The sequence below is a fragment of the Carcharhinus amblyrhynchos genome, unplaced genomic scaffold (genome assembly GCF_965287045.1).
Source record: "Carcharhinus amblyrhynchos unplaced genomic scaffold, sCarAmb.v2.hapA scaffold_475, whole genome shotgun sequence".
Classification (NCBI taxonomy): Eukaryota; Metazoa; Chordata; class Chondrichthyes; order Carcharhiniformes; family Carcharhinidae; genus Carcharhinus; species Carcharhinus amblyrhynchos.
Window position 1 is genome coordinate 70,909 of NW_027650215.1, and position 27,970 is coordinate 98,878.

The 27,970-nt window shown below is 47.8% G+C and overlaps 1 protein-coding gene across 1 annotated transcript in view; it reads left to right on the forward strand.

Moving 5' to 3' along the window:
• Positions 1-27,970, forward strand: part of LOC145339460 (inositol 1,4,5-trisphosphate-gated calcium channel ITPR2-like) — a gene marked incomplete at its 5' end in the record, with an annotated part of 111,379 nt that overhangs the window by 70,046 nt on the left and 13,363 nt on the right. The window contains 5 exons of the mRNA XM_080183929.1: positions 7,132-7,296; positions 10,751-10,949; positions 14,218-14,304; positions 20,759-20,892; positions 25,494-25,659. Of these exons, the coding sequence (XP_080040055.1) occupies positions 7,132-7,296; positions 10,751-10,949; positions 14,218-14,304; positions 20,759-20,892; positions 25,494-25,659 (751 nt within the window). The remainder of the gene's footprint in view (positions 1-7,131; positions 7,297-10,750; positions 10,950-14,217; positions 14,305-20,758; positions 20,893-25,493; positions 25,660-27,970) is intronic.

The following is a 27,970-nucleotide window of genomic DNA, read 5'->3' on the forward strand; positions in this document are numbered from 1 at the left end:
CTCTGTCTGAGGCCAGAGCTCTCCATTCACCTGACGAAGGGGCAAACTTCTAAAGCTTGCGAGTTTCCTATCAAATAAATTGGTTGGACTTGAACCTGGTGTTGCCAGACTTCTTACTGTCAGGGGAATTAGCAAGGTAAATATGAGGGGTTACGGGGATAGGCCTGAGTAGGATGGTTGTCAGTGCAGGTTTGATGCGCCAAATAGTCTCTCTCTGCATTGTAGGGACGCTATGATTTCCTGCAGATCAGTTTCCTGAATTGGGCTCCCAAATTTGCAGCTTCACCACGTTAACATCTGGCTCCGAATCTGTCAAATCCTCAGAAATTCAGTCTATTACCATGAGTCAACTTGACCTTAACTAAGTTGTAAAATGTGCACACAGTTGGGGTCAGCATCTACTGTTTCTTCAGGAGAAATGGGGCAGGACAGTGGAGACTCAGATCGTAATTCAGCCCGAGTTTTATGATCCTTGTTTATTTTTTATTTAATACGTCACCAAACCTGTAACTTTGGAATCAGAAGAGTATTGTTTTTTCCGCTCTGTTATAGTCTGATGACGAATCAATGCCAAACTGAGGCCCGATAGATCCGTACTGCTGGGACAGCGTTGTTACAATGTGAAAAGTTTACATAGGCAATTTACATGGTCAGTGCGGGTATAGGAATGTGGAGTAAGCAGAACACTATTGTGTTCTCTGTTTTTCGCTGACATTTAGGCTGAGTTGTTGAACTATAAGGAGGCTTACAGAGAAATATCGATTGGTTAAGTGAGTGGACTAAACGTGGTTAATGGAGTACAATGTGGGAACCTGTGAAGTTGCCAGTTTTGGCAAAATTTTTATTATCTAAAATAATGGTAAGCGCGCTGAGATGCAGAGGGATCTGGGTGTCCTGGTGCATGAATCACAAAAGTATACAGCACGGCAAGAACTAGGAAAGCTGATCGAGTGTTATCGTTGTGAGAGGAATTGATGACAGAAGTAGGGAGGTTATGCTTCAGTTGTACGGGGCATTGGTGAGACCACGTCTGGAGTATTGTGAACAGAATTAAATAATAAATTATTAATTATTATTATAATTATTAATAATGTTAAGCTGTCTATGAGGAGGGCAAGAATATGAATTAGGAACAGGAGTAGGCCACTCAGCCCCTCGAGCTTGCTCCTTCATTCAACAAAATCACAGCTGATCCGACTGCAACCTTAACCCCACGTTCCTGCCTACTTCGATAAGCGAGAGGCGGGTGAGGTGCTAGAATTTGGGGTGGTGGGTGAGTGGTATCGGCTGCCGTTGGTGGTGGTGGAGGAGGCAAAGGGTCTTTCAAGAGACTTCTGGATGAGTACATGGAACTTAATAAAATTGAGGGTTGTAGGTAAGGCTATCATTGGCGCAACTTGTGGAATTGTATACTTTAGTATGCTTTTGTATAATTGTATACTTTTGTGATTCATGCACTAGGACACCCAGATCCCTCTGCATCTCAGAGCTCTGCAATTTTTTACCATTATTTTAGATAATAAAAATAATAATAATATTAATTATTATTAATAATTTATTAATTATTATTGATTAAATAATGAATCTTATTGAAGGGAAGATGTAAATGTGTTAGAAGCAGCTCCGAGATGGTTTGTTAGACTAATACCAGGAATGGGTGGGTTGTTTTATGAGGAAAGATTTGAGAGGTTAGGTTTATATCCACTAGAGTTTAGAAGAGTAAGTGGCAACTTGATCGAAACCATTAAGATCCTGAGGGGTATTGACAGGGTGGGATTGGAATAGATATTTCCTCTTGCCAGAGAATCTAGAACCAAGAGTCACGGTCAAAAAATAAGCAGTTACCCACTTAGGAGAGATGTGAGGAGAATTTGTTTTGTCTGAGGGTTGAGAGTCTTTGTATCTATCTTCCTCAGAAGGCAGTGGAAGCAGAGTCCACATGTTTTTAAGGCAGAGATAAATGGATTCATAGAACATAGAAAAACTACAGCACAAACAGACCCTTCGGCCCACAAGTTGCGCCGATGATATCCCTACCTACTAGGCTTACCTGTAACCCTCAATTTTATTAAGTTCCATGTACTCATCCGGAAGTCTCTTGAAAGACCCTTTGCTTCCTCCACCACCACCGACGGCAGCTGATTCCACTCACCCCAAGTTCCTGCACCTCGCCCTCCCCTCGTTTATCGGCAGGAACATGGGGTTAAGGTTGCAGTCAGATCAGCTGTGATGTTGTTGAATGAAGGAGCAAGCCCGAGGGGCTGAGTGGCCTACTCCTGTTCCTAATTCATATTCTTGCCCTCCTCGTAGACAGCTTAACATTATGCTCCATTCTCACCAATTGTGGGTGAAAGACTAAATCTTCAGGGACTGGGAATCGGGGCTAGTGAACGTTCCCGGAGGCCGTGAGATGCTGTCAGTGAGGAATGGGAGTCATTGCGTTGACTTGTGCTTCAATCTGTAGAAACTATCCAGGCGACTGGATGGTTTGCCCAAAGCTCCCTGAAACTGTTGAATAATAAAGGTCAACGATTTAGTGACAAATATTGGCTGTTATTTTCTTCCAACAGTCTGAGATTGAGGCACCGTTCTCTCTTGATTTAAAAATAGATGAAATTGAGAAAGTGGCTATACCAGGTTTGAAACTGAACACTGTGAGCCAACTATGTTTTTATTGCTGTATCAGAATGCTGATTGATACTTGTAATGTAACATTTCAAAGGCCTGTGCAATAACAGCATTGATCAGAAGAAATAGGAGCAGGAGTAGGCCATCTAGCCCTTCGAGCCTGCCCCGCCATTCAATAAGATCATGGCTGATCTGAAGTGGATCAGTTCCACTTTCCCGCTTTCTCCCCTTAATTCCCCTGTCTATCAGAAACCTATCTACCCGTGACTTAAATATATTTAGCGAGGCAGCCTCCACCACTTCAACGGGCAGAGAATTCCAGAGATTCACCACCCTTTGAGTGGAGAAGTTCCTCCTCAACTCCGATCTAAACTGCTTTAAGAACATAAGAAATAGGAGCAGGAGTAGGCCATCTAGCCCTTCGAGCCTGCCCCGCCATTCAATAAGATCATGGCTGATCTGTCGTGGCTCAGTTCCACATTCCCGCCCTCTCCCCATAACCCTTAATCCCCTCTCTTATCAAAAACCCATCAACCCGCGTCTTAAAAATATTTAGCGAGGCAGCCTCCACCATTTCAACGGGCAGAGAATTCCAGAGATTCACCACCCTTTGAGTGAAGAAGTTCCTCCTCAACTCCGTTCTAAACTGCCCCCCCTTTATCTTGAGGCTGTGCCCCCTAGTCCTACTGTCCTTTCTGAGCGGGAAGAGTCTCTCCACCTCGATCCTATCCATCCCATTCATCATCTTATACGTCTCAATGAGATCTCCCCTCATCCTTCTAAACTCTAACGAGTACAAGCCTAGTTTATTCAGCCTCTCCTCATAGCTCAACCCCCTCAACTCTAGTATCAGCCTAGTAAACCTCCTCTGCACTCCCTCCAAGGCCAAAATATCCTTGCGTAAGTGCGGCGACCAAAACTGCACACAGTACTCCAGCTGTGGCCTCACCAATGCCCTATACAGCTGCAGCAAGACCTCCCTACTTTTATATTCAATCCCCCTCGCTATGAAGGCCAGCATCCCATTCGCCTTCCTGACCACCTGCTGCACCTGCAGGCTGGGTTTTTGCGACTCATGCACAAGGACCCCGAGGTCCCTCTGCACCGTCACCTGCTGCAGTTTTTCGCCCCGTAAGTAATAATCCTTCCTACCATTATTCCTACCAAAGTGGACCACCTCACACTTGCCAACACTAAATTCCATTTGCCATTTCCTGGCCCATTCGCCCAGCCTATCTAGATCCTTCTGTAGACTCTCCACACCCTCCGCGCAATTTGCCGTTCCACCAATCTTTGTGTCATCAGCAAATTTCTCCCCATATCTGCAAGGGTTTCCTCCCACAGTCTGTAAGACGTGCTGGTTAGGTGCATTGGTGTGGAGATGCTGGCATTGGACTGGGGTAAACACAGTAAGAAATCTCTAACACGGTGTTGTGAGACACCTTACTAGGTGCATTGGGCCATGCCAAATTCTCCCTCAGTGTACCCGAACAGACACCAGAGTGTGGCGACTAGGGGATTTTCACAGCAACTTCATTGCAGTGTTAATGTAAGTCTATTTGTGACACTGGTAGGTAAACTTTAATCTGTTTTACAGCATGTTGAAGTGAGGAGTACAGCTTAAAGTCATCCTCAACGCGGCAGTTTTAACTTAAGTTAAAAGTTAAGTTTTTCACTCAGAGGGTGGTGAGTGAGTGGAATCGGCTGCCGTTGGTGGTGGTAGAGGCGAACTCACAGGGGTCTTTTAAAAGACTTCTGGATGAGTATATGGGATTTAATGGGATTGGGAGTTACAGATAGTTCTACGGTTTGGTAGGTATAGATGTGATCGGCGCAACTTGTGGGCCGAAGGGCCTGCTTGTGCTGTAGTGTTCTATGTTATTGGTTACTTTCCATGTTTAGCTTCATCTGCTCATAGTTCAATGATCTGGAAGCTATTAATAACACCATTGATTCATTTCACAAGTGTCACTGTGTTAAACCCAGACACTGACCTTTGAATGTACAGAGTACGTTGCAGTTAATACTAATTCTGGAACCACTTCCCTTGGCAGCTCTGTAATGTTGAATCTGGTGGGGTGGGGGGGCCTTGGAAAGGGTAATGAAAGTCGGGAGTCTGTGAAAAACAGGCACTATTTCTCTTGACTTCACTTGAGTTTGATTTCACAAGGTGTTTGATGGAGTTGAGGGCAGAAGAGATGATATCAAATGGCACCGGGAATGGGCTACTTTATTTCCGTGGGAAGACAAGCAATAGAGATGTGTAAAGCTCTGAGAAGTATTTTGGCAGGAATAACAGATGTGTAGAGTATAGGGCTAACGGTAGGACTCTGAATAGTGTTGACGAACAGAGGGATCTAGGTGTATATACGCATAGATCCCTGAAAGTTGGGAATCAAGTAGATAAGGTTGTTCGGAAGGCATACGGTGTCTTGGCGTTTATTGGTAGGGGGATTGAATTTAGGAGCCGCAACGTCATGTTGCAACTGTACAAAACTCTGGTGCGGCCGCACTTGGAGTATTGTGTGCAGTTCTGGTCCCCACATTATAGGAAGGATGTGGAGGCATTGGAGAGGGTGCAGAGGAGGTTTACCAGGATGTTGCCTGGTATGGAGGGAAGGTCCTATGAGGAGAGACTGAGGGATTTGAGGTTGTTTTCATTAGAAAGAAGGCGGCTAAGAGGGGATCTTATTGAAACATACAAGATGATTAGAGGTTTAGATAGGGTGGACGGTGATAGCCTTTTTCCTCGGATGGAGAAAGCTAGCACGAGGGGGCATGGCTTTAAATTAAGGGGGGGTAGTTATAGGACAGATGTCAGAGGTAGGTTCTTTACCCAGAGGGTGGTGAGGGATTGGAATGCCCTGCCTGCTGCAGTTGTAGATGCGCCTAGTTTGGGGGCATTTAAGAGATCCGTGGATGGGTTTATGGATGGAAAGGGATTGGTTTAGGTTAGAGGGTCATTGCTTTTTTCTTAATTGGTCGGCGCAACATCGTGGGCCGAAGGGCCTGTTCTGCGCTGTAATGTTCTATGATCTATTTATGGAGTGAAGGAAGATAAAGGGTGGGAACTCTCCCAAGCTCTCACTGCGTGTTCAATGGTGGCCTTGATGGGAGATATGACGGGAGTAGGTTACCTGCCCTTTGACCTTGTCCCATCATTCAATACAGCACTATCATGGCTGATTTTCTTTTTATCTCAGCGCAACTGCTTGGGTGTTGGTTAGCTCTGTTGACTAGTTGGCTGGAATGTGTGGCTCAGTGATGCTAACTGCTTGGGTTTAACCCCTGTACAAACTGGGAGAGTTCTGGCTTTACCCCATGCCTGGTGCAGAGTGATGTCTCTTGAGCTAAATACTCAGTTTCTCCGATGATGAGAGATCCCAATGGTCCCTGATGGGTAATTAACTCACCTCAGCTTTTAACTGCAGCATAAGTGTAGGAATCCTCCCTCTCCAATATACAGAGCACTCAGTGCCAGGAACCCGGGTTAGAACATAGAACCCTACAGTGCAGAAAGAGGCCCTTCGGCCCATCGAGTCTGCACCGAACACAATCCCACCCAGGCCCTACCCCCCATATCCACCCACTAATCCCTCTAACCTACACATCCCACGACACAAGGGGCAATTTCTTAGCATGGCCAATCAACCTAACCTGCACATCTTTGGACTGTAGGAGGAAACCCATGCAGACACAGGGAGAATGTGCATACTCCACAGTGACCCGAGCCGGGGATCGAACCCAGGTCCCTGGAGCTGTGAAGCAGCGGTGCTAACCACTGTTCTACTGTGCCACCCATGTTGGGTTCAATCTCCCGCCTTGGGTCACTGTCTGTGCGGAGTCTGCACAATCTCCCCGTGTCTGCGTGGGTTTCCTCCGGGTGCTGCACTTTCCTCCCACAGTCTGAAAGATGTGCTGGGTAGCATGTTGGCCCTACTAAGTTCTCCCTCAGTGTACCCGAACAGGCGCCGGGACTAGGGGATTTTCACAGTAACTTCATTGCAGTGTTAATACAAGCATACTTATGACACTAACAAGTAACAGCAGGACACTGATGGAGAGTCACACGGACTCGAAATGTTAAATCTGTCCCTTTCTCTCTCCATGGACACTGCCACACCTGCTGAGTCTTCCTAGAACTTTCTTTTTATTTCAGATTTCCAGCATCCGCAGTACTTTGCGTTTACAGAGATAATAGTTGGAAAGTTGCCATGTAATCCCCTCCTTCCCTCAAGCATCCTCACTTACAGCTTGTCACAAAGCTTGGCCCTTTTTTTGAAAGCCAGATAAAATGCTTTTGATTGAAAAGAAACCTGTTTCGGAATGCGCTCTCTCACTGGGTCGAACGTCGTGTAGGATTACTTCAGTCAGGTTCTGATAATATCGCTCGCACTTGTCTTGAATTAATTCCGGTTAGGGGCTTTTTTTATTTTCACTCTGGGCTTACTTTCTTTCGCATTAGCTACAGGTCTAATGAACTCTCACTCCTGTTTTCTCCAGCTGTGCAATAAGGTTGTCTTCTTGGTCAGTTTTGTTGGAAATCGTGGAACGTTCACCCGAGGTTACAAGGCAGTGGTGATGGATGTGGAATTTTTGTACCACGTGACCTACGTGGTGGTCTGTACGCTTGGCCTGTTTGTTAACGAGTTGCTCTACAGTTTTCTGGTAAGTGGCTGAAGCGGATTGAAAATCGCAATGTGCATTTCGTCCGTTTTTTTAATTTATTCGTGGGACATGAATGCATTTATTGCCCATCCCTAATTGTCCGAGGACAGTTGAGAGTCAACCCCACATTGCTGTGGCTCTGGAGTTGCATGTAGGCCAGACTGGGTAAGAACGATACGTTACTTTCCCTGAAGGACATCACTAAACTAGATGGGCTTTTCTGACACTCGACAATGGTTTCATGGTCATCAGTAGATTCTTTATTCCAAATTTTTTTTATATTGAATTCAAATTCCACCATCTGCCGTGGTGGGATTCGAACCCGGGTCCCCCAGAACATTAGTTGAGTTTCTGGATTGATAATAGTCTAGTGATAATACCACTATAAGCCAGCTGAGGTTTCCATACACGAGTGCCCCAGCAGAAGTGTACAGAGAAGAGATAATAAAGGATAGTTATTCTCTATGCCTCTAGCTGAAAATATAACTGTTACGGCCCCAAGAATTGTATAGTGGCAGTTTTAACTTTTGTTTAAATAGATTATACATACTAGTTGATTTCCTGCAAAAACCAACAAGACAAGGGGAGCCTTGAATGTGCCACAAAACTTGCATCTCGCAAATATGGTCACGTATGATGATATGATCATGTATGAACATAAGAACATAAAAAGTAGGAGCAGGAGTAGGCCGTCTAGCCCTTCGAGCCTGCCCCACCATTCAATAAGATCATGGCTGATCTGAAGTGGATCAGTTCCACTTTCCCGCTTTCTCCCCTTAATTCCCTTGTCTATCAGAAACCTATCTACCCGTGACTTAAATATATTCAGCGAGGTAGCCTCCACCACTTCACCGGGCAGAGAATTCCAGAGATTCACCACCCTTTGAGTGAAGAAGTTCCTCCTCAACTCCGATCTAAACTGCCCCCCTCTTATCTTGAGGCTGTGCCCTCTAGTCCTGCTGTCCTTTCTAAGCGGGAAGAATCTCTCTACCTCTACCCTATCCATCCCCTTCATTATCTTATACGTCTCTATAAGATCCCCCCTCATCCTTCTAAACTCCAACGAGTACAGACCCAGTCTGTTCCGTCTCTCTTCATAGTCCAACCCTCTCATCTCCGGTATCAGCCTAGTGAACCTCCTCTGCACTCCCTCCAAGGCCAAAATATCCTTGCGCAAGTGCGGCGACCAAAACTGCACACAGTACTCCAGCTGCGGCCTCACCAGTGCCCTGTACAGTTGCAGCAAGACCTCCCTGCTTTTATATTCAATCCCCCTCGCTATGAGACTCGCGTCTCAACATGTAATCACAGGCCATTGGTCATGATAGTTAAAATATATTCTTGCTGCCTTGGCCTTTCCCTGTACAGTTGATTTCATGTTGGAAAGTGATTTTAATAGATCAGTTGCAAACAATGTGCTGTAACCAGTAGAAACTGAGGAGTCCATTTAAACAGCACCTGCTCCCCTTCCCTGCCACCCACACTTCCTGAGATTCTTCCAGCATTCAGTTAGATCACACTGATAATTCTCTTAACTCCAACTTCCTGCCTTGATTCTATGACCCTTTCATTTGATTTGATTTGATTTATTATTGTCACATGTATAAGTGAGAAGTATTGTTCCTTGTGCGCTATACATCCAAAGCATACTGTTCGTAGAGAAGGAAAGGAGACACTGCAGAATGTAGTGTAACAGTTACAGCTAGGGTGTAGAGAAAGATCAACTTAATGCGAGGTAGGTCCATTCGAGAATTGACAGCAGGAGGGAAGAAGCTGTTCTTTGGGGCGGCACGGTAGCACAGTGGGTTAGCACCGCTGCTCCACAGCTCCAGGGACCTGGGTTCGATTCCCGGCTCGGGTCACTGTCTGTGTGGAGTTTGCACATTCTCCTCGTGTCTGCGTGGGTTTCCTCCCACAGTCCAAAGATGTGGGGGTTAGGTTGATTGGCCATGTTAAAAAAAATTGCCCCTTAGTGTCCTGAGATGCGTAGGTTAGAGGGATTAGTGGGTATAATATGTATAATATATGGTTGGTACTGACCCTAGACTTTTATATCATTTTCCTGATGGAAGAAGGTGGAAGAGAGAATGTCCGGGGTGCGTGGAGGCCCTTAATTATTCTGGCTGCTTTTCCAAGGCAGCGGGAAGTGTAGACGGAGTCAATGGATGGGAGGCTGGTTTGTGTGATGGATTGGGCTACATTCATGACCTTTTGTATTTTGTTGTGACCTTGGCCAGCCCAGGAACCCATACCAAGCTGTGGTTGTAGTTGACTCCCGGAGTCAGTGTTCTGAGGGAGTATTCCGTATTTCCACTTGTCTTTTTTGCAGAGTGCTCCCTGATGTCACCCTCAATGGCCTCACTCCGATTTTGAGGGTTTGCTATCGGGGCTGTGGATTTCCCCAGCAGGGGAAAATGCCTTCCCTCCTGTAAAATCCTTCAATCCCTCAATCTGTTCCTGAGGGAGTGGACACCGGCCGGTTAGATTTGAAGGTTGTCCAGTTCTTCGAGGTTTTTGTCTCCAGGGTGAGCTGTAGCCTCTCCTCGCCAGGGAGGCAGCAGCCTGGTATTAACCAAAACTGGTTTCATACAAATAGCATCACGTAGTGTGACTGGGATTGTAATAACTCCTGCGTAGAGTGATTAACTTAGCCCGGTGCTGGTCGGGTACGATTCCAGACTTGTGTCACATGCAGAGTCTGCACATTCTCCCCGTGTCTGCATGGGTTTCCTCCAGGTGCTGTGGTTTCCTCCCACCTAACGTGCTGGTTCGGTGGATTGGCCGTGCTAAATTCTCCCTCAGTGTAGCCGAACAGTCGCCAGAGTGTGGCGACTAGGGGATTTTCACATTAACTTCATTGCAGCGTTAATGTAAGCCTACTTGCGACACTAATAAATAAACTTAAACTAAAGCTATACACTGGGTGACTCTCTCGCCCGATATACCAGGTTCGAGATCATAGAACCGTACAGTGCAGAAAGAGGCCCTTCGGCCCATCGAGTCTGCACCGACCACAATCCTACCCAGGCCCTACCCCCATGTATTTTACCTGCTAATCTCTCTAACATACACATCCCTGGGCACTAAGGGGCAATTTTAGCACAGCCAATCAACCTAACCCGCACATCTTTGGACTGTGGGAGGAAACCGGAGCACCCGGAGGAAACCCACGCAGACACGGGGAGAATGTGCAAACTCCACACAGACAGTGACCCGAGCCGGGAATCGAACCCGGGACCCTGGAGCTGTGAAGCAGCAGCGCTAACCCACTGTGCTACCCCAAAATATTATATTTGGGAGATGAGTTCATCGTGTTTTGTTCAGGAGGCTGAAAGTTACCTATGTTTTTTTTTGCCGAAGTTGTTTGGAGTGTTTTTCTTTGTGTTTCCCGCCCCCCCTCTCCCCGATCGTTATTTGAATGGTTCCTGTTTCCTCCCTCCCTCCCCCCTACCAGCTGTTTGACCTCGTCTACAGGGAAGAAACGCTGCTCAATGTCATCAAGAGCGTGACGCGGAACGGCCGCTCCATCATCCTGACGGCCGTGCTGGCCCTCATCCTGGTCTACCTCTTCTCCATTATGGGGTTCCTCTTCCTACAGGACGATTTCATCATGGAAGTGGACCCTCTGGAGAAGAACAAGACACCTCTGACGGGTAACGTCACCTCGTTCCGAGAAAGAGGGAGCGTTGGACCATTTTACAAAAGGATAGAATCCCCTACAGCGCGGAAGGAGGCCATTTGGCCCATCCAGTCTGTACTGACTCTCCCACAGAGAGAGAGAGAGATGTCATTGATATTAAAGGCTCCAAATAAGATCACAGAACATTCCAGCGCAGTACAGACCCGAGGCCCTCGATGTTTCGCCGACCAGTGGAACCAATCTAATGACCCTCTAACCTAAACTATTCCAATGTTATCCATATGCCTATCCACTGACCATTTGAACGCCCTTAAAGTCGGCGAGTCCACAACTGCTGCAGGCAGGGCATTCCACGCCCTTAGTACCCTCTGAGTAAAGAACCTACCTCTGACATCCATCCTATAATTACCACCCCTTAATTTAAAGCTATGTCCCCCCGTGTTAGCCATCACCATCCGAGGAAAAAGGCTCTCACTATCCACCCTATCTAACCCTCTGATCATCTTGTATGCCTCAATTAGAACGTAAGAACATAAGAAATAGGAGCAGGAGTAGGCCATCTAGCCCTTCGAGCCTGCCCCGCCATTCAATAAGATCATGGCTGATCTGTTGTGGCTCAGTTCCACTTTCCCGCTTTCTCCCCATAACCCTTAATCCCCTCTCTTATCAAAAACCCATCAACCCGCGTCTTAAAAATATTTAGCGAGGCAGCCTCCACCACTTCAACGGGCAGAGAATTCCAGAGATTCACCACCCTTTGAGTGAAGAAGTTCCTCCTCAACTCCGTTCTAAACCGCACCCCCTTTATCTTGAGGCTGTGCCCCCTAGTCCTACTGTCCTTTCTGAGCGGGAAGAGTCTCTCCACCTCTATCCTATCCATCCCATTCATCATCTTATACGTCTCAATGAGATCTCCCCTCATTCTTCTAAACTCTAACGAGTACAAGCCTAGTTTATTCAGCCTCTCCTCATAGCTCAACCCCCTCAACTCCGGCATCAGCCTAGTAAACCTCCTCTGCACTCCCTCCAAGGCCAAAATATCCTTGTGTAAGTACGGCGCCCAAAACTGCACACAGTACTCCAGCTGCGGCCTCACCAATGCCCTATACAGCCGCAGCAAGACCTCCCTACTTTTATATTCAATCCCCCTCGCGATGAAGGCCAGCATCCCATTCACCTTCCTGACCACCTGCTGCACCTGCAAGCTGGGTTTTTGCGACTCATGCACAAGGACCCCGAGGTCCCTCTGCACCGTCGCCTGCTGCAGTTTTTCTCCACGTAAGTAATAATCCTTCCTACCATTATTCCTACCAAAGTGGACCACCTCGCACTTGCCAACATTAAATTCCATTTGCCATTTCCTGGCCCATTCGCCCAGCCTATCTAGATCCTTCTGTAGACTCTCCCCACCCTCCGCACAATTTGCCTTTCCACCAATTTTGGTGTCATCAGCAAATTTCGACACCCTACACTCGGTTCCCTCCTCCAGATCATCTATATAAATGGTAAATAGCTGAGGCCCCAGCACCAACCCCTGGGGCACTCCACTAGTCACCATCCGCCAATCCGAATAGCACCCATTGACCCCCACTCTCTGCCTCCTATTTGACAACCAATCCTCTATCCACGCTAACACCCTACCTCCAACTCCATGCCCCCTTACCTTCTGTAATAACCTCTTGTGAGGTACCTTGTCAAACGCCTTCTGAAAATCCAGAAAGACCACATCCACCGGCTCTCCTCTATCCACCGCCCTAGACACATCCTCATAGAACTCCAGTAAATTTGTCAGACACGACTTCCCTTTAAGGAAACCGTGCTGCATCTGCTCTATCAAGCAGTTCCCCTCAAGATGCCTCGCTATTTCCTCCTTGATGACGGATTCTAACATTTTACCTACCACAGACGTTAAACTAACAGGCCTATAATTCCCCGCCTTTTGCCTGGCACCCTTCTTAAACAACGGCGTAACATTAGCCGTTTTCCAATCTTCCGGCACTTCCCCGGAATCCAGCGACGTCTGGAAAATAACCACCAAGGCATCCACTATCACCTCCGCCATTTCTTTCAGGACCCTCGGATGCATTCCATCCGGTCCTGGGGACTTGTCCACAATCAGGCCCTCCAGTCTGTCGAGCACCGCCTCTCTAGTAACAGTAATGTCATTAAGACCCTCCAGTCCTACCACCTTTCCATCGCAAACACCCGGCAAATTATTCATGTCCTCCTCCGTGAAGACCGAAACAAAAAAGTTATTCAAGACCTCAGCCATATCCCCATCCCCTACCACTAGCTCCCCTTCTCATCCTCTAAAGGACCAACATTCACCCTAGCCAGCCTCTTCCTTTTTATATATTTATAAAAACTCTTGCTATCCTTCCTTCTTCTCTCCAATGAAAATAACCTCAAGTCCCTCAGCCTTTCCTCATAAGACCTTCCCACCATACCAGGCAACATCCTGGTAAACCTCCTCTGCACCCTTTCCAATGCCTCCACATCTTTCTTATAATGCGGTGACCAGAACTGTACACAATACTCCAAGTGCGGCCGCACCAGAGTTTTGTACAGTTGCAACATAACCTCACGGCTCCGAAATTCAATCCCTCTACCAATAAAAGCTAACACACCGTATGCCTTCTTAACAACCTTATCAACCTGGGTGCCAACTTTCAGGGATCTATGCACATGTACATAAGAAATAGGAGCAGGAGTCGGCCATCTAGCCCTTCGAGCCTGCCCCGCCATTCAATAAGATCATGGCTGATCTGTCGTGGCTCAGTTCCACTTTCCCGCTTTCTCCCTTAATTCCCCTGTCTATCAGAAACCTATCTACCTGTGACTTAAAAATATTTAGCGAGGCAGCCTCCACCACTTCGACGGGCAGAGAATTCCAGAGATTCACCACCCTTTGAGTGAAGAAGTTCCTCCTCAACTCCGTTCTAAACTGCCCCCCCCTTATCTTGAGGCTGTGCCCTCTAGTCCTGCTATCCTTTCTAAGCGGGAAGAATCTCTCTACCTCTACCCTATCCATCCCCTTCATTATCTTATATGTCTCTATAAGATCCCCCCTCATCCTTCCAAACTCCAACGAGTACAGACCCAGTCTATTTAGTCTCTCTTCATAGTCCAACCCCCTCATCTCCGGTATCAGCCTAGTGAACCTCCTCTTCACTCACTCCAAGGCCAAAATATCCTTTCGCAAATAAATGAATGCAGTTAATGCCTGGTGGCTTAAAATGATAAATTGCAGTCTGATACTTTGTTTTATTCTTGTTCTCCAGCCCAGGGAAACCTCTACAGCTCCGATATGAACAATGAGGAGGATGTGTGCCGGGAGAACTGTTCTGCGTTACCCATGGCAGCTGCAGGTTAGTAAATAAGGCTCGTAAAACTTGTTAATTCAGATCTCCCCAGTCAGAAAGACCTCACAAAAAGCAGCTGGTTTCCCGCTCTGTCTGTTCCTGGTTTGTACCCTTCAGCTCCACTCGGTTGTGTGAGTTTCTTTGACGGAATGGTTCCTCAGATATCTGAGTAGCTGACTCAAAAACTTGTGGAACTTTTAGATAAAATTAGCTCAGGTTGCTACACTTTTTGCTAGTTTTATGAATGTTTTCAGCGAAGCAGGGTGGCACGTTTTGGTGAGAGGCGAAAAACGAGAAATGTGCCTGGTTTTCCACCCTTCCCCAATCTGTTTTGGCAGTGAAGCTGGGCACAAAACCAATTTCAATATTAATGGCATTGTTAGCACGTCATTAGTGAGTCCCGGACAATATCGTCCACACTCACTTGTAATAACTCATTGTCCATGCAGAGTTTGCACGAAGAGAGAGAGAGTGAGTGGGAGAGGAGCCAGGTTCGATTCCCGGCATGGGGCACTGACTGTGCGGAGTCTGCACGTTCTCCCCATGTCTGCGTGGGTTTCCTCCGGGTGCTCCAGTTTCCTCCCACACTCCAAAGATGTACAGGTTACGTTGATTGGCCACGCTTGGGGGGATTAGCAGGGTCAATCTGTGGGGTTACGGGGATAGGGTAGATTTGTTATCGGTGCAGACTCGATGGGTTACAAGGCCTCCTTCTGTACTGTAGGGATTCTGTGATAATAAACAAAAATGCATGAGCTCAGATTAAAGCAAACACCCCATTATCTAGCATCAGTTATACTCCTGCATTCTCAGCATGGAGTGCCTGTTCTGCAGACAGATCAGTATCAGGTAAACCAGAGCTGAACCTCACAAGAAGCATGATATAAATACGCTTCTTAAAGGCTCACTGTCATCATCACACAACCTTCCAAAAGCCCTGTTTAGCTACTTGTTTATCACAAAAGGATGGTGTACTTGCTATGCCTTAGAAATCTCCTCTCTAAACCCTTCTTATACTTAACCTTGCTCATCTATTTAATCTTACAAATAAATACGCAGTCATTCTCATGGGATATCATTGGTTAGATTGCCTCTTTGTATTTAAAAAAAAAATTTGTCCTGCTTTATCATTGATCTATGACTGCAGTTAAATGGAAAAAGTTTTATATTGTTTTTGCCAGAGGAAAAAAATCGGCTTTTTAAGCCTTTTTTTTAAAATGAAATTATTCTGGGGATGTTGATGGCCTTTATAGCGAGGGGGATTGAATATAAAAGCAGGGAGGTCTTGCTGCAACTGTACAGGGCACTGGTGAGGCCGCAGCTGGAGTACTGTGTGCAGTTTTGGTCGCCACACTTGCGCAAGGATATTTTGGCCTTGGAGGGAGTGCAGAGGGGGTTCACTCGGCTGATACCGGAGATGAGGGGGTTGGGCTATGAAGAGAGACTAAATAGACTGGGTCTGTACTCGTTGGAGTTTAGAAGGATGAGGGGGGATCTTATAGAGATGTATAAGATGATGAAAGGGATGGATAGGGTAGAGGTAGAGAGATTCTTCCCGCTCAGAAAGGACAGCAGGACTAGAGGGCACAGCCTCAAGATAAGTGGGGGGCAGTTTAGATCGGAGTTGAGGAGGAACTTCTTCACTCAAAGGGTGGCGAATCTCTGGAATTCTCTGCCCGTTGAAGTGGTGGAGGCTACCTCACTAAATATATTTAAGTCACGGGTAGATAGGTTTCTGATAGACAAGGGAATTAAGGGTTATGGGGAGAAAGCGGGAAAGTGGAACTGATCCACTATCAGATCAGCCATGATCTTATTGAATGGCGGGGCAGGCTCGAAGGGCTAGATGGCCTACTCCTGCTCCTATTTCTTATGTTCTTATGATTTTGGCCAGCCCAGCATTTGTTGTCCATCCCTAATTGCCCCTTGAGAAGGTGAGCTGCCTTGTTGAACCATCTCAGTCTGTGTGGTGTAGGTACACCCACAGTGCTGTTAGGGAGGGAGGTCCGGGATTTTGACCCAGCGGCAGTGATATCTTTCCAAATCGGGACGGTGAGCGGCTCGGAGGGGAACCTCCAGAGGGTGGTGTTCCCATGGAAGGCGGCACAGTAGCACAGTGGTTAGCACTGCTGCTTCACAGCTCCAAGGCGTCCTGGGTTCGATTCCCAGCTTGGGTCACTGTCTGTGTGGAGTTTGCACATTCTCCTCGTGTCTGCGTGGGTTTCCTCCGGGTACTCCGGTTTCCTCCCACAGTCCAAAGATGTGCGGGTTAGGTTGATTGGCCATGCTAAGAAATTGCCCCTTAGTATCCAGGGATGTGTAGATTAGTGGGTATAATATAAAGAACAACACAGCACGGGAAACAGGCCCAATGCGCCTGCGCCACCATTTTAACATTGAGTCCCCCTCTCCACCCATGATCCTTATCTATGCTTATGGCATTCTGTATTGAGGGGAGACTAATTTAGGGACAATTTGTTACACCAATCAGTCTAAGAGCACATCTTTGGGGTGTGGGAGGAAACTGGAGCACCCGGAGAAAACCCACGCAAGCACGGGGAGAAACTCCCACAGACACCGACCCAAATCCGTGTATCCGCACAGCAAACAGTGATAGTCACTGAGCTGCCGCGTTGCCCAGCATCTGGTCCAGTTTTAAGCGTACACTAACGGACGTGAAGCACTAGGCTACTCTCGAAACATCCAAGAGCAGCCCTCGCACGACCCATCGCGTGTACGCCCCTTGTTGGACATGTAGGGGTATGGGGGTAGGGTGGGATTGTGTTTGGTGCAGATTGGAAGGCCCTCTGTCTGCACTGTAGGGTTCTATCATTCTATGTATCTGCTGCCATTCTCCTTCAAAACGGGATAGGCCGTGGGTTTGGAAGGCGCTTTCGAAGTCTTGGTGAGTTACTGCGGCGCACCTTGTAGATAATACACAAGCTGCCACTGTACCTCGGTGCGGGAGGGATGCTTAAAGTGAGTGATGCAGAGCTTCTGTGCTTTCTCATGGCAACCCCTGTACCAGTGCCACATTTAAGGGCTCACCCTGGGGTCAGTTGTCTTCTCCAGTTGAGAAGCCTCTCAACACCAGGTTAAAGTCCAACAGGTTTATTTGATAGTAAACCCACAAGCTTTCGAGGTTTGCCCCTTCGCCAGGTGAGTGGAGAGATCTGGTATCAAATGTCGGACTTCCACCTGGTGTTGAGAGACTCCTTATTGTCTTTACCCCAGTCCAACTCCGACATGAATGAACAGGCCCAGGGAGGTGACTGACCCCTTTGCGTTTCCACGGCGTTTCCAGACCATTAACCAGACGGAGAGTTGCATATCATTCACCTGCAGTATCCCGTAAACACTGCCACCAATCTGAGGCCATCTGTGTTGTAAAAAAGGACTAGTGGGTTGGAAGTCCCAAACAGCTTTACGTTGTTCCACAAGCAATGGGCTGTGTGAGTATCGGATACCGTGGCACGCTGTACTGCACAGGAAATAGTGTGACCCAGTGCACGTGTCTTCAGGAGGTGTTGCTGAGTTTAGGAGGAATTGAGTTTAAGAGTCGGGAGATAATGTTGCAGCTATGTAGGACCCTGGCCAGACCCCACTTGGAGGACTGTTAGCTTTAAATTGAGGGGTGGTAATTATAGGACGGATGTCAGAGGTAGGTTCTTTACTCAGAGGGTAGTAAGGGCGTGGAATGCCCTGCCTGCAGCAGTTGTGGACTCGCCAACTTTAAGGGCGTTCAACTGGTCAGTGGATAGGCATATGGATAACATTGGAATAGTTTAGGTTAGAGGGTCATTAGATTGGTTCCACTGGTCGGCGCAACATTGAGGGCCGAAGGGCCTGTACGCCGCTGGAATGCTCTACTGTGCTCAGTTCTGGTTGCCTCATTACAGGAAGGATGTGGAAGCCATAGAAAGGGTGCAGAGGAGATTTGCAAGGACGTTGCCTGGATTGGGGAGCATGCCTGATGAGGATAGGTTGAGGGAGCTCGGCCTACTCTCCTTGGAGAGATGAAGGATGAGAGGGGACCTGGTAGAGGTGTATAAGATGTTGAGAGGTATTGATCGAGTGGATAGTCGGAGGCTATTTCCCAGGGCTGAAATGGTTGCCACAAGAGGACACAGGTTTAAGGTGCTGGGGAGTAGGTACAGAGGAGATGTCAGGGGTAAGTTTTTCACTCAGAGTGGTGGGTGCGTGGAAAGGGCTGCCGGCAACGGTGGTGGAGGTGGATTCGATAGGGTCTTTTAAGAGAGTTTTAGATAAGTCCATGGAACTTAGTAAGATAGAGGGTTATAGGTAAGCCTAGTAATTTCTAAGGTAGGGATGTGTTCGGCACAACTTTGTGGGCCGAAGGGCCTGTATTGCTCTGTAGTTGTTTTGCGTTTCTATGTACAACAGGGCTGGTTAGCAGTGCAATGCGTTGTGTGAGTTGATACCATATCGCTGCTAAAATCCCTATAGAGATTGATTACTTCTTTTTAAAAAAAGATATTTGGATTTCCAATCACCCAACTGAAAGGATCAAATAATAAGATTTCAAGTTTTAAGACTTTCACTGTAACAAACAAATTAAAAGCAACATTGACTAAACACTATTTTGTAGGCAATTTATTCTCTAAATCACATTAAAAAAAACTCTCAAAGGTCTCCGGCTATAGTTATACTTGACACTGAGCTTTAGGTAGATGACAGGAGTTCTCCTGTCTTGCCCACCAAAGGGATTATGGCGGGTGGGGGGGCGGACCATGCATTGACCTCAGGTGGGGTTCTCGAGAGTAGGGGTGAGCGGGGTGGGAGAATCCCACCCAATACTTCATTCTTCAGGAACCAGGCCGAAGCTAAACTCCACCGCTGATAGTCTGCTTCCTTTTTCCTTTACCAGCCAGGTAACTTCTAACCCCAGAACTCATTTTCACCGTGAAGATTACACTGGCGATTTCTTTCTCATTTGCCCAAGCCAGGCAAATCTTCCCACCTCTTTTAAATCCTCATGAATACCGGTGTCTTCAATCTGAGTACTAACTCTCACCAGCATTTTCCAAGATGAACAATACATGTAACATTATCTTTGCTTCAGATGCCAGCCCGGCTGCCTCAATTTCCTGCTCTCTGCCTCTTGGATTGACTTGTGTCAGTGAGGTTCAGTGATATTTTAGGAAGCCTGATACTAATTGGCCTTGTGTGGAACTTTTCTCCCTCAAAACACATCTCCATGCAACATGAACCACATAGGCCTTGTATCCAGGCAGAAACACTAAATAGCTATCCTCTAGAGGCCCAACCCTATTCTATCTTGAAATTAAACAGACAGTTTAAAGTCTAACCATTTATAAAGCCTGACATTCCTAACATCACCCTATGAGACTTGGAGATCAACACCTACAGTCCGCACAACTGCCCTCACCATTGGCTATAGGTGTCAATGCCAAGTGCCATCTTCCTGATAACTCACCACTCCCCCTCTCCACCCCCCCCCCCCCCCCCCCCCAACTTTAACCTTTAACAATAAAGCCACCAGGTTTCCTGTCAGGTAGAATTGAGAACAGATCACGCTACCCCCTTTATTCGTCCATCTTTCTTAAAGAGACAGTCCCAAACATAACAATTTCATAAAAGTTGCATTTGTGAGACCACCCGTGTATCATGGTTGTACAGTTGGCAGAACTCCTGCCTCTGAGTTAGCAAGTTGTGGGTTCAAGTCTCAATCTAGACTTTGAGCTCCTACCTAGGCTAACACTTCAGGACTGTAACCTGCACTTTAAGGTCAGATATTGAACCAAGAACCCATCTCCCTATTGAGTTGGAATAGAATCTCTCTTAACCGTTTGAAGAGCAGGGAATATTTCTAGTGTAATCGGCCAACACTCCATCCTCTGTCAATCACCAGGTAACTGGTTATTCATTGTTCGGAGGAGCTTGCTTGTGTATGAAATGCTTTGAGATATCCTAAGGGACGTGCTAAATAAATGCATCTTTGGCAGTAATAATAACTGGAGTGTGACACAGTGATTAGCACTGTTGCCTCACAGCGCCCGGGACCTGGATTCGATTCCCAGATTGGGTCACTGCCTGTCTGGAGTTTGCACATTCTCCCCATGTCTGCGTGGGCTTCCTCCCACAGTCTTGAAGACGAGCTGGTTAGGTGCATTGGTCGTGCTAAATTCTCTCTGTGTACCCCAACAGGTGCCGGAGTGTGGCGACTAGGAGATTTTCACAGTAACTTCATTGCAGTGTTAATGTCAGCCTACTTGTGACACTAATAAATAAAGTTTAAACTTTAAAAACGTTCGAATATTGATCAACGTTAAGAGGGTTTGTCAGGTTGAGGAATGAGAAGTAGTTTAAACTCCACTGTTAGAACGTGTCTAATCGCTGGTGCCCAGAGTGAACATGTGGGAGATTTCCTGTGGTGAAACAGTGACTCGAGTGAAGAATTATTCTTTCTGTTTGTCAGCAGGAGGCCATGATGCTGATTCCAGCTCTGAACAAACCTGTGACACTCTGCTGATGTGCATCGTTACAGTATTAAACCAGGGACTGAGAAACGGGGGTGGAGTTGGTGATGTGTTAAGAAAACCTTCAAAGAATGCAAGTATCTTTGCACATACGTGTAACACGCATTGGTTAGGACATTTATGTGTTGTGCATTTGAGTCTTTGATGTGCACGTGTAGTACAGAGTGCACATAAATGTGATGTATGTGCAGCTTTGTGTATGTCTGTATATATGAATGAACACGTGGTATGGAGGGAGTGCATGTGTGATGCACGTGTCTTGCATGCATGCAAGAGTGTATGTGATGCATGCATGTCTACTTTATATGCTGGTGTGTAAATGATATGTGTTTGGTGCATTGCAGCATATGTGTGTAACAGTCTGTGCCCATGCATGCATGCGTGTGTGTGTATGTTTGTGTGAATTTGTTGCATTGTTGTGCACGTGTATTTGCTGCATTGCTGTGTGTGTGCTGCGTTGCTGTGTGTGTGTGTGTGCTGCATTGCTGTGTGTATGCTGCATTGCTGTGTGTGTGTGTGTGTGCTGCGTTGCTGTGTGTGTGTGCTGCGTTGCTGTGTGTGTGTGCTGCGTTGCTGTGTGTGTGTGCTGCGTTGCTGTGTGTGTGTGCTGCATTGCTGTGTGTGTGCGCGCTGCGTTGCTGTGTGTGTGTGCTGCGTTGCTGTGTGTGTGTGCTGTGTTGCTGTGTGTGTGTGCTGCGTTGCTGTGTGTGTGTGCTGCGTCGCTGTGTGTGTGTGTGCTGCGTCGCTGTGTGTGTGTGCTGCATTGCTGTGTGTGTGTGTGCTGCATTGCTGTGTGTGTGTGTGTGTGCTGTATTGCTGTGTGTGTGTGCTGCGTTGTTGTGTGTGTGTGCTGCGTTGTTGTGTGTGTGTGTGTGCTGCGTTGCTGTGTGTGTGTGTGTGCTGCGTTGCTGTGTGTGTGTGTGTGCTGCGTTGCTGTGTGTGTGTGTGCTGCGTCGCTGTGTGTGTGTGCTGCGTTGCTGTGTGTGTGTGTGTGCTGCGTTGCTGTGTGTGTGTGTGTGTGTGCTGTATTGCTGTGTGTGTGTGTGCTGCGTTGCTGTGTGTGTGTGTGCTGCGTTGCTGTGTGTGTGTGTGCTGCGTTGCTGTGTGTGTGTGTGTGCTGCGTTGCTGTGTGTGTGTGTGTGTGTGCTGCGTTGCTGTGTGTGTGTGTGTGTGTGCTGCGTTGCTGTGTGTGTGTGTGTGTGTGTGCTGCGTTGCTGTGTGTGTGTGTGTGTGTGTGTGTGTGCTGTATTGCTGTGTGTGTGTGTGTGCTGCGTTGCTGTGTGTGTGTGTGTGCTGCGTTGCTGTGTGTGTGTGTGTGTGTGCTGCGTTGCTGTGTGTGTGTGTGTGTGTGCTGCGTTGCTGTGTGTGTGTGTGTGTGTGTGCTGCGTTGCTGTGTGTGTGTGTGTGTGTGTGTGTGCTGTATTGCTGTGTGTGTGTGTGTGCTGCGTTGCTGTGTGTGTGTGTGTGTGTGCTGTATTGCTGTGTGTGTGTGTGTGCTGTGTTGCTGTGTGTGTGTGCTGCGTTGCTGTGTGTGTGTGTGTGTGTGTGCTGCGTTGCTGTGTGTGTGTGTGTGCTGCGTTGCTGTGTGTGTGTGTGTGTGCTGCGTTGCTGTGTGTGTGTGTGTGTGCTGCGTTGCTGTGTGTGTGTGTGTGTGTGCTGCGTTGCTGTGTGTGTGTGTGTGTGTGCTGCGTTGCTGTGTGTGTGTGTGTGTGTGCTGCGTTGCTGTGTGTGTGTGCTGCGTTGCTGTGTGTGTGTGTGTGCTGCGTTGCTGTGTGTGTGTGTGTGTGTGCTGCGTTGCTGTGTGTGTGTGCTGCGTTGCTGTGTGTGTGTGCTGCGTTGCTGTGTGTGTGTGTGCTGCGTTGCTGTGTGTGTGTGCTGCGTTGCTGTGTGTGTGTGTGTGTGTGCTGCGTTGCTGTGTTGCTGCGTGTTGGGTTTGTGGAAAACATCAGATAATTTTCCTTAAGTTAATTTTTATGGTGTGGGTCAGGCAAAATACCACAGGGCCAGTCTCTTACTGAGTGAGATAGAATGGTTCAGCTGTAATAAAGTGGGACAGCAGTCCGTGTGAGAGATTTCTCAATGAACAGCAGGAACTGGGCAGCAGGTTCCTTTTGTAAAAAAAACAGTCAGGAGATGACTTCCTGACACGTTTCTGAGGTTCGAATCATCCTCCACAACTGGAATAGGGTTTAAAGCAAAGACAGCGAGAGGAGGGAATAACAAAGAGTGGCACAGTGGGTTAGCACTGCGGCTTCACAGCTCCAGGGTCCTGGGTTCGATTCCTGGCTCGGGTCACTGTCTGTGTGGAGTTTGTACATTCTCCCAGTGTCTGCGTGGGTTTCCTCCGGGTGCTCCGGTTTCCTCCCGCAGTCCAAAGATGTGTGGGTTAGGTTAACTGGCTGTGCTAAATTGTCCCTTAGTGTCCAAAGGTATATAGATTACAGGGTTAAATGAGTAGGGTTATGGGGATAGGGCAGGGGTCGGACCTGGATAAGATGCTGTGTCAGAGAGTCGGTGTGGACGCAATGGGCCAAATGGCCTCCTTCTGTACCGTAGGGATTCTGTGATAGGTTAGAACCAGAAAATACCGTGAGGGGTGATGGTTCAAAGGTGATGATGGGATAAGTAAAGAAATAGGAGCTATGTCTGGAGGAGGAGCGGAGAAAGGAGAAACAGGAACATTTCGCTCGGAGAAATGGTGACAGAGTTTACAATCTCAGATTGACGAGCCTGGAAGAGTATAAAGATGAGGAGCTGATCCGTGAATTGCCTCCGAACTTTATTATTGAGTAAGCTGGTAAATTAAAGTGACCGGGGGCTCGGGGTTCGACTTGCAGACCTAACAGAGGAGGTGTTCCACAAAGCGGTCACCCAGCCTACGTCTGGTCTTCCCATCGTAGACGAGAGTACCGAGATATCGGAGCGACTGTACTTGGAGGGAGTGTTTGGCGCCTCGGATGATGAGAATGGAGGAGGTCAGGAGGGTGGGCGTTGTACGGCAGGTGCTGTGGGAAGGACAGAGTGTGTCAGGGTCGATTGAGGAGAGGTTTAGGCAGGGAATGGTGCCTTCAGGAGAGGGAGGCGAGGGAAGGTGCGTTCGGTGGCACCCTGCTGGAAGTTTTGATCGACTGGAGGCCAGTGGGGTGGAAAGTGAGGACAAGGGGAGGGCGCAGAGGTGACGGCAACTGAACACCCCAGGCCGAGAGCCCATCGACCACTAGCTCCTTGGTGAAAGAGGAAGGCAGACGTGCTGAGACAGGGTGGAGAATTGCAATAGAAATGGGGGACGGAAGGAAGTGTGGTAAAACTTCCTCACCCGAGGAATCGCTAAGGCCGGGAATACTCTGCCCGAGAGTGCAGTGGAGGTGGGTTCGATCGAAGCACTCGTACGGGAGTTAGACTGTTACCTGAAGAGGAGGGATGTGCCGGGTTAAGGGGAGAAGGTAGGAGAATGGCACTAGGTGATTTGCTCGTTTGGAGAGCTGGTGCCGACGTGATGGGCTGAATGGCCTCCTCCTGCGCAGTTATAGTTCTGTGAAGTTAGGCGGAAGAGGGACCGGGAGCACAAGACTGCCCCGTGCATCCCACAAAATGGGCAGCCACAGCTAGGCCCCATCCATGTTCCCTTGGCAACGTGACATCCATGTTCCCCTAGCAACGTGACATCCATGTTCCCCGAGCAACGTGACATCCATGTTCCCCTAGCAACGTGACATCCATGTTCCCCTAGCAACGTGACATCCATGTTCCCCTAGCAACGTGACATCCATGTTCCCCTAGCAACGTGACATCCATGTTCCCCTAGCAACGTGACATCCATGTTCCCCGAGCAACGTGACATCCATGTTCCCCTAGCAACGTGACATCCATGTTCCCCTAGCAACGTGACATCCATGTTCCCCGAGCACCGTGACATCCATGTTCCCCTAGCAACGTGACATCCATGTTCCCCTAGCAACGTGACATCCATGTTCCCTAGCAACGTGACATCCATGTTCCCCTAGCAACATGACATCCATGTTCCCCTAGCAACGTGACATCCATATTCTCCGAGCAATGTGACATCCATGTTCCCCTAGCAACGTGACATCCATGTTCCCCTAGCAACGTGACATCCATGTTCCCTAGCAACGTGACATCCATGTTCCCTAGCAACGTGACATCCATATTCTCCGAGCAATGTGACATCCATGTTCCCCTAGCAACGTGACATCCATGTTCCCCGAGCAACGTGACATCCATGTTCTCCGAGCAACGTGACATCCATGTTCTCCGAGCAACGTGACATCCATGTTCCCCTAGCAACGTGACATCCATGTTCCCCTAGCAACGTGACATCCATGTTCTCCGAGCAACGTGACATCCATGTTCCCCTAGCAACGTGACATCCATGTTCCCCTAGCAACGTGACATCCATGTTCCCCTAGCAACGTGACATCCATGTTCCCCTAGCAATGTGACATCCATGTTCCCCTAGCAACGCATTCTATTTGGAGGAAGTGAGGGTAGTTTAAGCCACAGTTGTTAATTTTGAAACCGGGCTGAGGGAGGTAGCAGTGGATGGAGATTAGTTACCCGGGGAATAAGCAGGGAGGCCTCGGGGAGGAAGGCCCTTAGCTTGTTAGCTGCTGAGTGTTCCTGCGGCGCTGACTGAGATATATCTCTGGGTTGCAGGACCCGTTGTTTGTCGTCCGTGTCATCTACGACCTCCTCTTCTTCTTCGTCGTCATCATCATTGTCCTGAACTTGATCTTTGGTGTCATCATCGACACGTTTGCTGATCTGAGAAGCGAGAAGCAGAAGAAAGAGGAGATCCTGAAGACGACCTGTTTTATCTGTGGTGAGTTATACGGAGGTTTACAGCGTGGAAACCGGTCCTTCGGCCCAACCTGTCCAACGCCACCCCTTTTGTTTTCCTTAAGAACATGAGAAGTAGGAGCAGGAGTCGGCCATCTAGCCCTTCGAGCCTGCCCCGCCATTCAATAAGATCATGGCTGATCTGAAGTGGATCAGTTCCACTTTCCCGCTTTCTCCCCTTAATTCCCCTGTCTATCAGAAACCTATCTACCCGTGTCTTAAATATATTTAGCGAGGCAGCCTCCACCACTTCAACGGGCAGAGAATTCCAGAGATTCACCACCCTTTGAGTGAAGAAGTTCCTCCTCAACTCTGATCTAAACTGCTTCCCTCCTTATCTTGAGTCTGTGCCCTCTAGTCCTGCTATCCTTTCTAAGCGGGAATAATCTCTCTCCCTCTACCCTATCCATCCCATTCATTATCTTATACGTCTCTATAAGATCCCCCCTCATCCTTAAACCCTAAGCTAGTCCCGGTTTCCCACATTTGTCCTGTATCCCTCCATACCAATCTTCCCAATGTAACTGTCTCAGTGTTCTTCCTAAAACAGCACAGTCGCGATCCAGCTCCCATCGCTTTAGTTGGTTTCATGTTACAGGTATGTCTCTGGTTTCCAAATCAGGAGGCTATGGATTCGAGCCCCCACTCCAAAAACCTGAGCAGGATGTGCAGGCGGACAGTCTCGTGTACATACTGTAAGTAAGAAGTCTCACGACACCAGGTTAAAGTCCAACAGACTTATTCGAAATCACGAGCTTTCGGAGTGGCTCACCTGATGAAGGAGCAGCGCTCCAAAAGCTCGTGATTGCAAATGAACCCGTTGGACTTTAACCCGGTGTGGTGAGACTTCTCACAGTGCCCACCCCAGTCCAACGCCGGCATCTCCACATCATTCTGTAAGTGTCACGGTCTCGTGTCACACTCTGATTCATCTCAAGTTCACGGTGGCACTGTGGGCTAGCACTGCCTGGGTAAGGTGCTCTTTCAGAGAGTTGGTGTAGACTCGATGGGCCCAATGGCCTCCTTCCCGCATTGTAAGCGTCTGTGTGAAGTTTGCACATTCTCCTCGTGTCTGCGTGGGTTTCCTCCGGGTGCTCCGGTTTCCTCCCACAGTCCAAAGATGTGCAGGTTAGGTTGATTGGCCGTGCTAAGAAATTGCCCCTTAGTATCCAGGGGTGTGTAGGTTAGAGGGATTAGTGGGTATAATATGTAGGGATAGGGGGGTAGGTCCTGGGTGGGATTGTGGTCGGTGCAGACTCGATGGACCGAAGGGCCTCTTTCTGCACTGTAGGGTTCTATGGTTCTACGGAGTTGGGGAGGTATATAACTAGACATTCAGTAAGGTTCCACAAATGTTTATTATTCCATGGGATGTGAACATTGTTGGCAGCTGGAGATTGTTAACACTGAGAAAAGCATACTGGAAACAACCTCTTGATTGATTTATTATTGTCACATGTATTAGTACACAGTGAAACGTATTGTTTCTTGTGTGCTGTACAGGCAGAGCATACCATTCATAGAGCAGGAAAGGAGAGGGTGTAGAATGTAGTGTTACAGTCATAGCTAAGATCAACTTAGTGAGAGATTGATTTGATTTGACTTTTCACTAAGTTGATCTTTCTCTACACTCTAGCTGTGACTGCAACACTACATTCTGCACTCTCTCTCGTTTCCTTCTCTATGAATGGTATGCTCTGTCTGTACAGCACACAAGAAACCAGTCGTTTCACTGTGTACTAATACATCTGGCAATAATAAATCAATCAAGAGGTCGTTTCCAGCGTGCTTTTCTTGGTGTTAACAGTCTTGAGTTTATTAAACACCAGCTGCCAACAATGTTCACACCCCATGGAAGGACAAACACTTGTGGATAAAGTCTGATGGCAGCAGGAAAGAAGCTGTTCTTGAGTCTGCCCCTCTGACTTTTGTATCTTTTTCCCGATGGAAGAAGGCGGAAGAGAGTGTGGGGTATGTGGGTGCTTTTCTGAGGCAGCGGGAAATCTAGACGGAGTTGATGGATGGAAGGTTGGTTTGCGTGATGGACTGGGCTTCACTTTAAGTTGGCGAGCATCATAGCGGATATGCCAAATTTCCTTCGCCTTCTGAGAAAGCAGAGGCACTGGTGAGCTTTCTTAACTAAAATATCGACACTATCTGGCTTGGAGCTCTCAACCATTTCCATTTCATCCCCGTTGATGTAGACAGGGACATGTTCTCCTCTGCGCTTCCTGAAGTTGATGACTATCTCGTTCAAATTGCTGACATTGAGGGACAGCTTATTGTCACCGCAC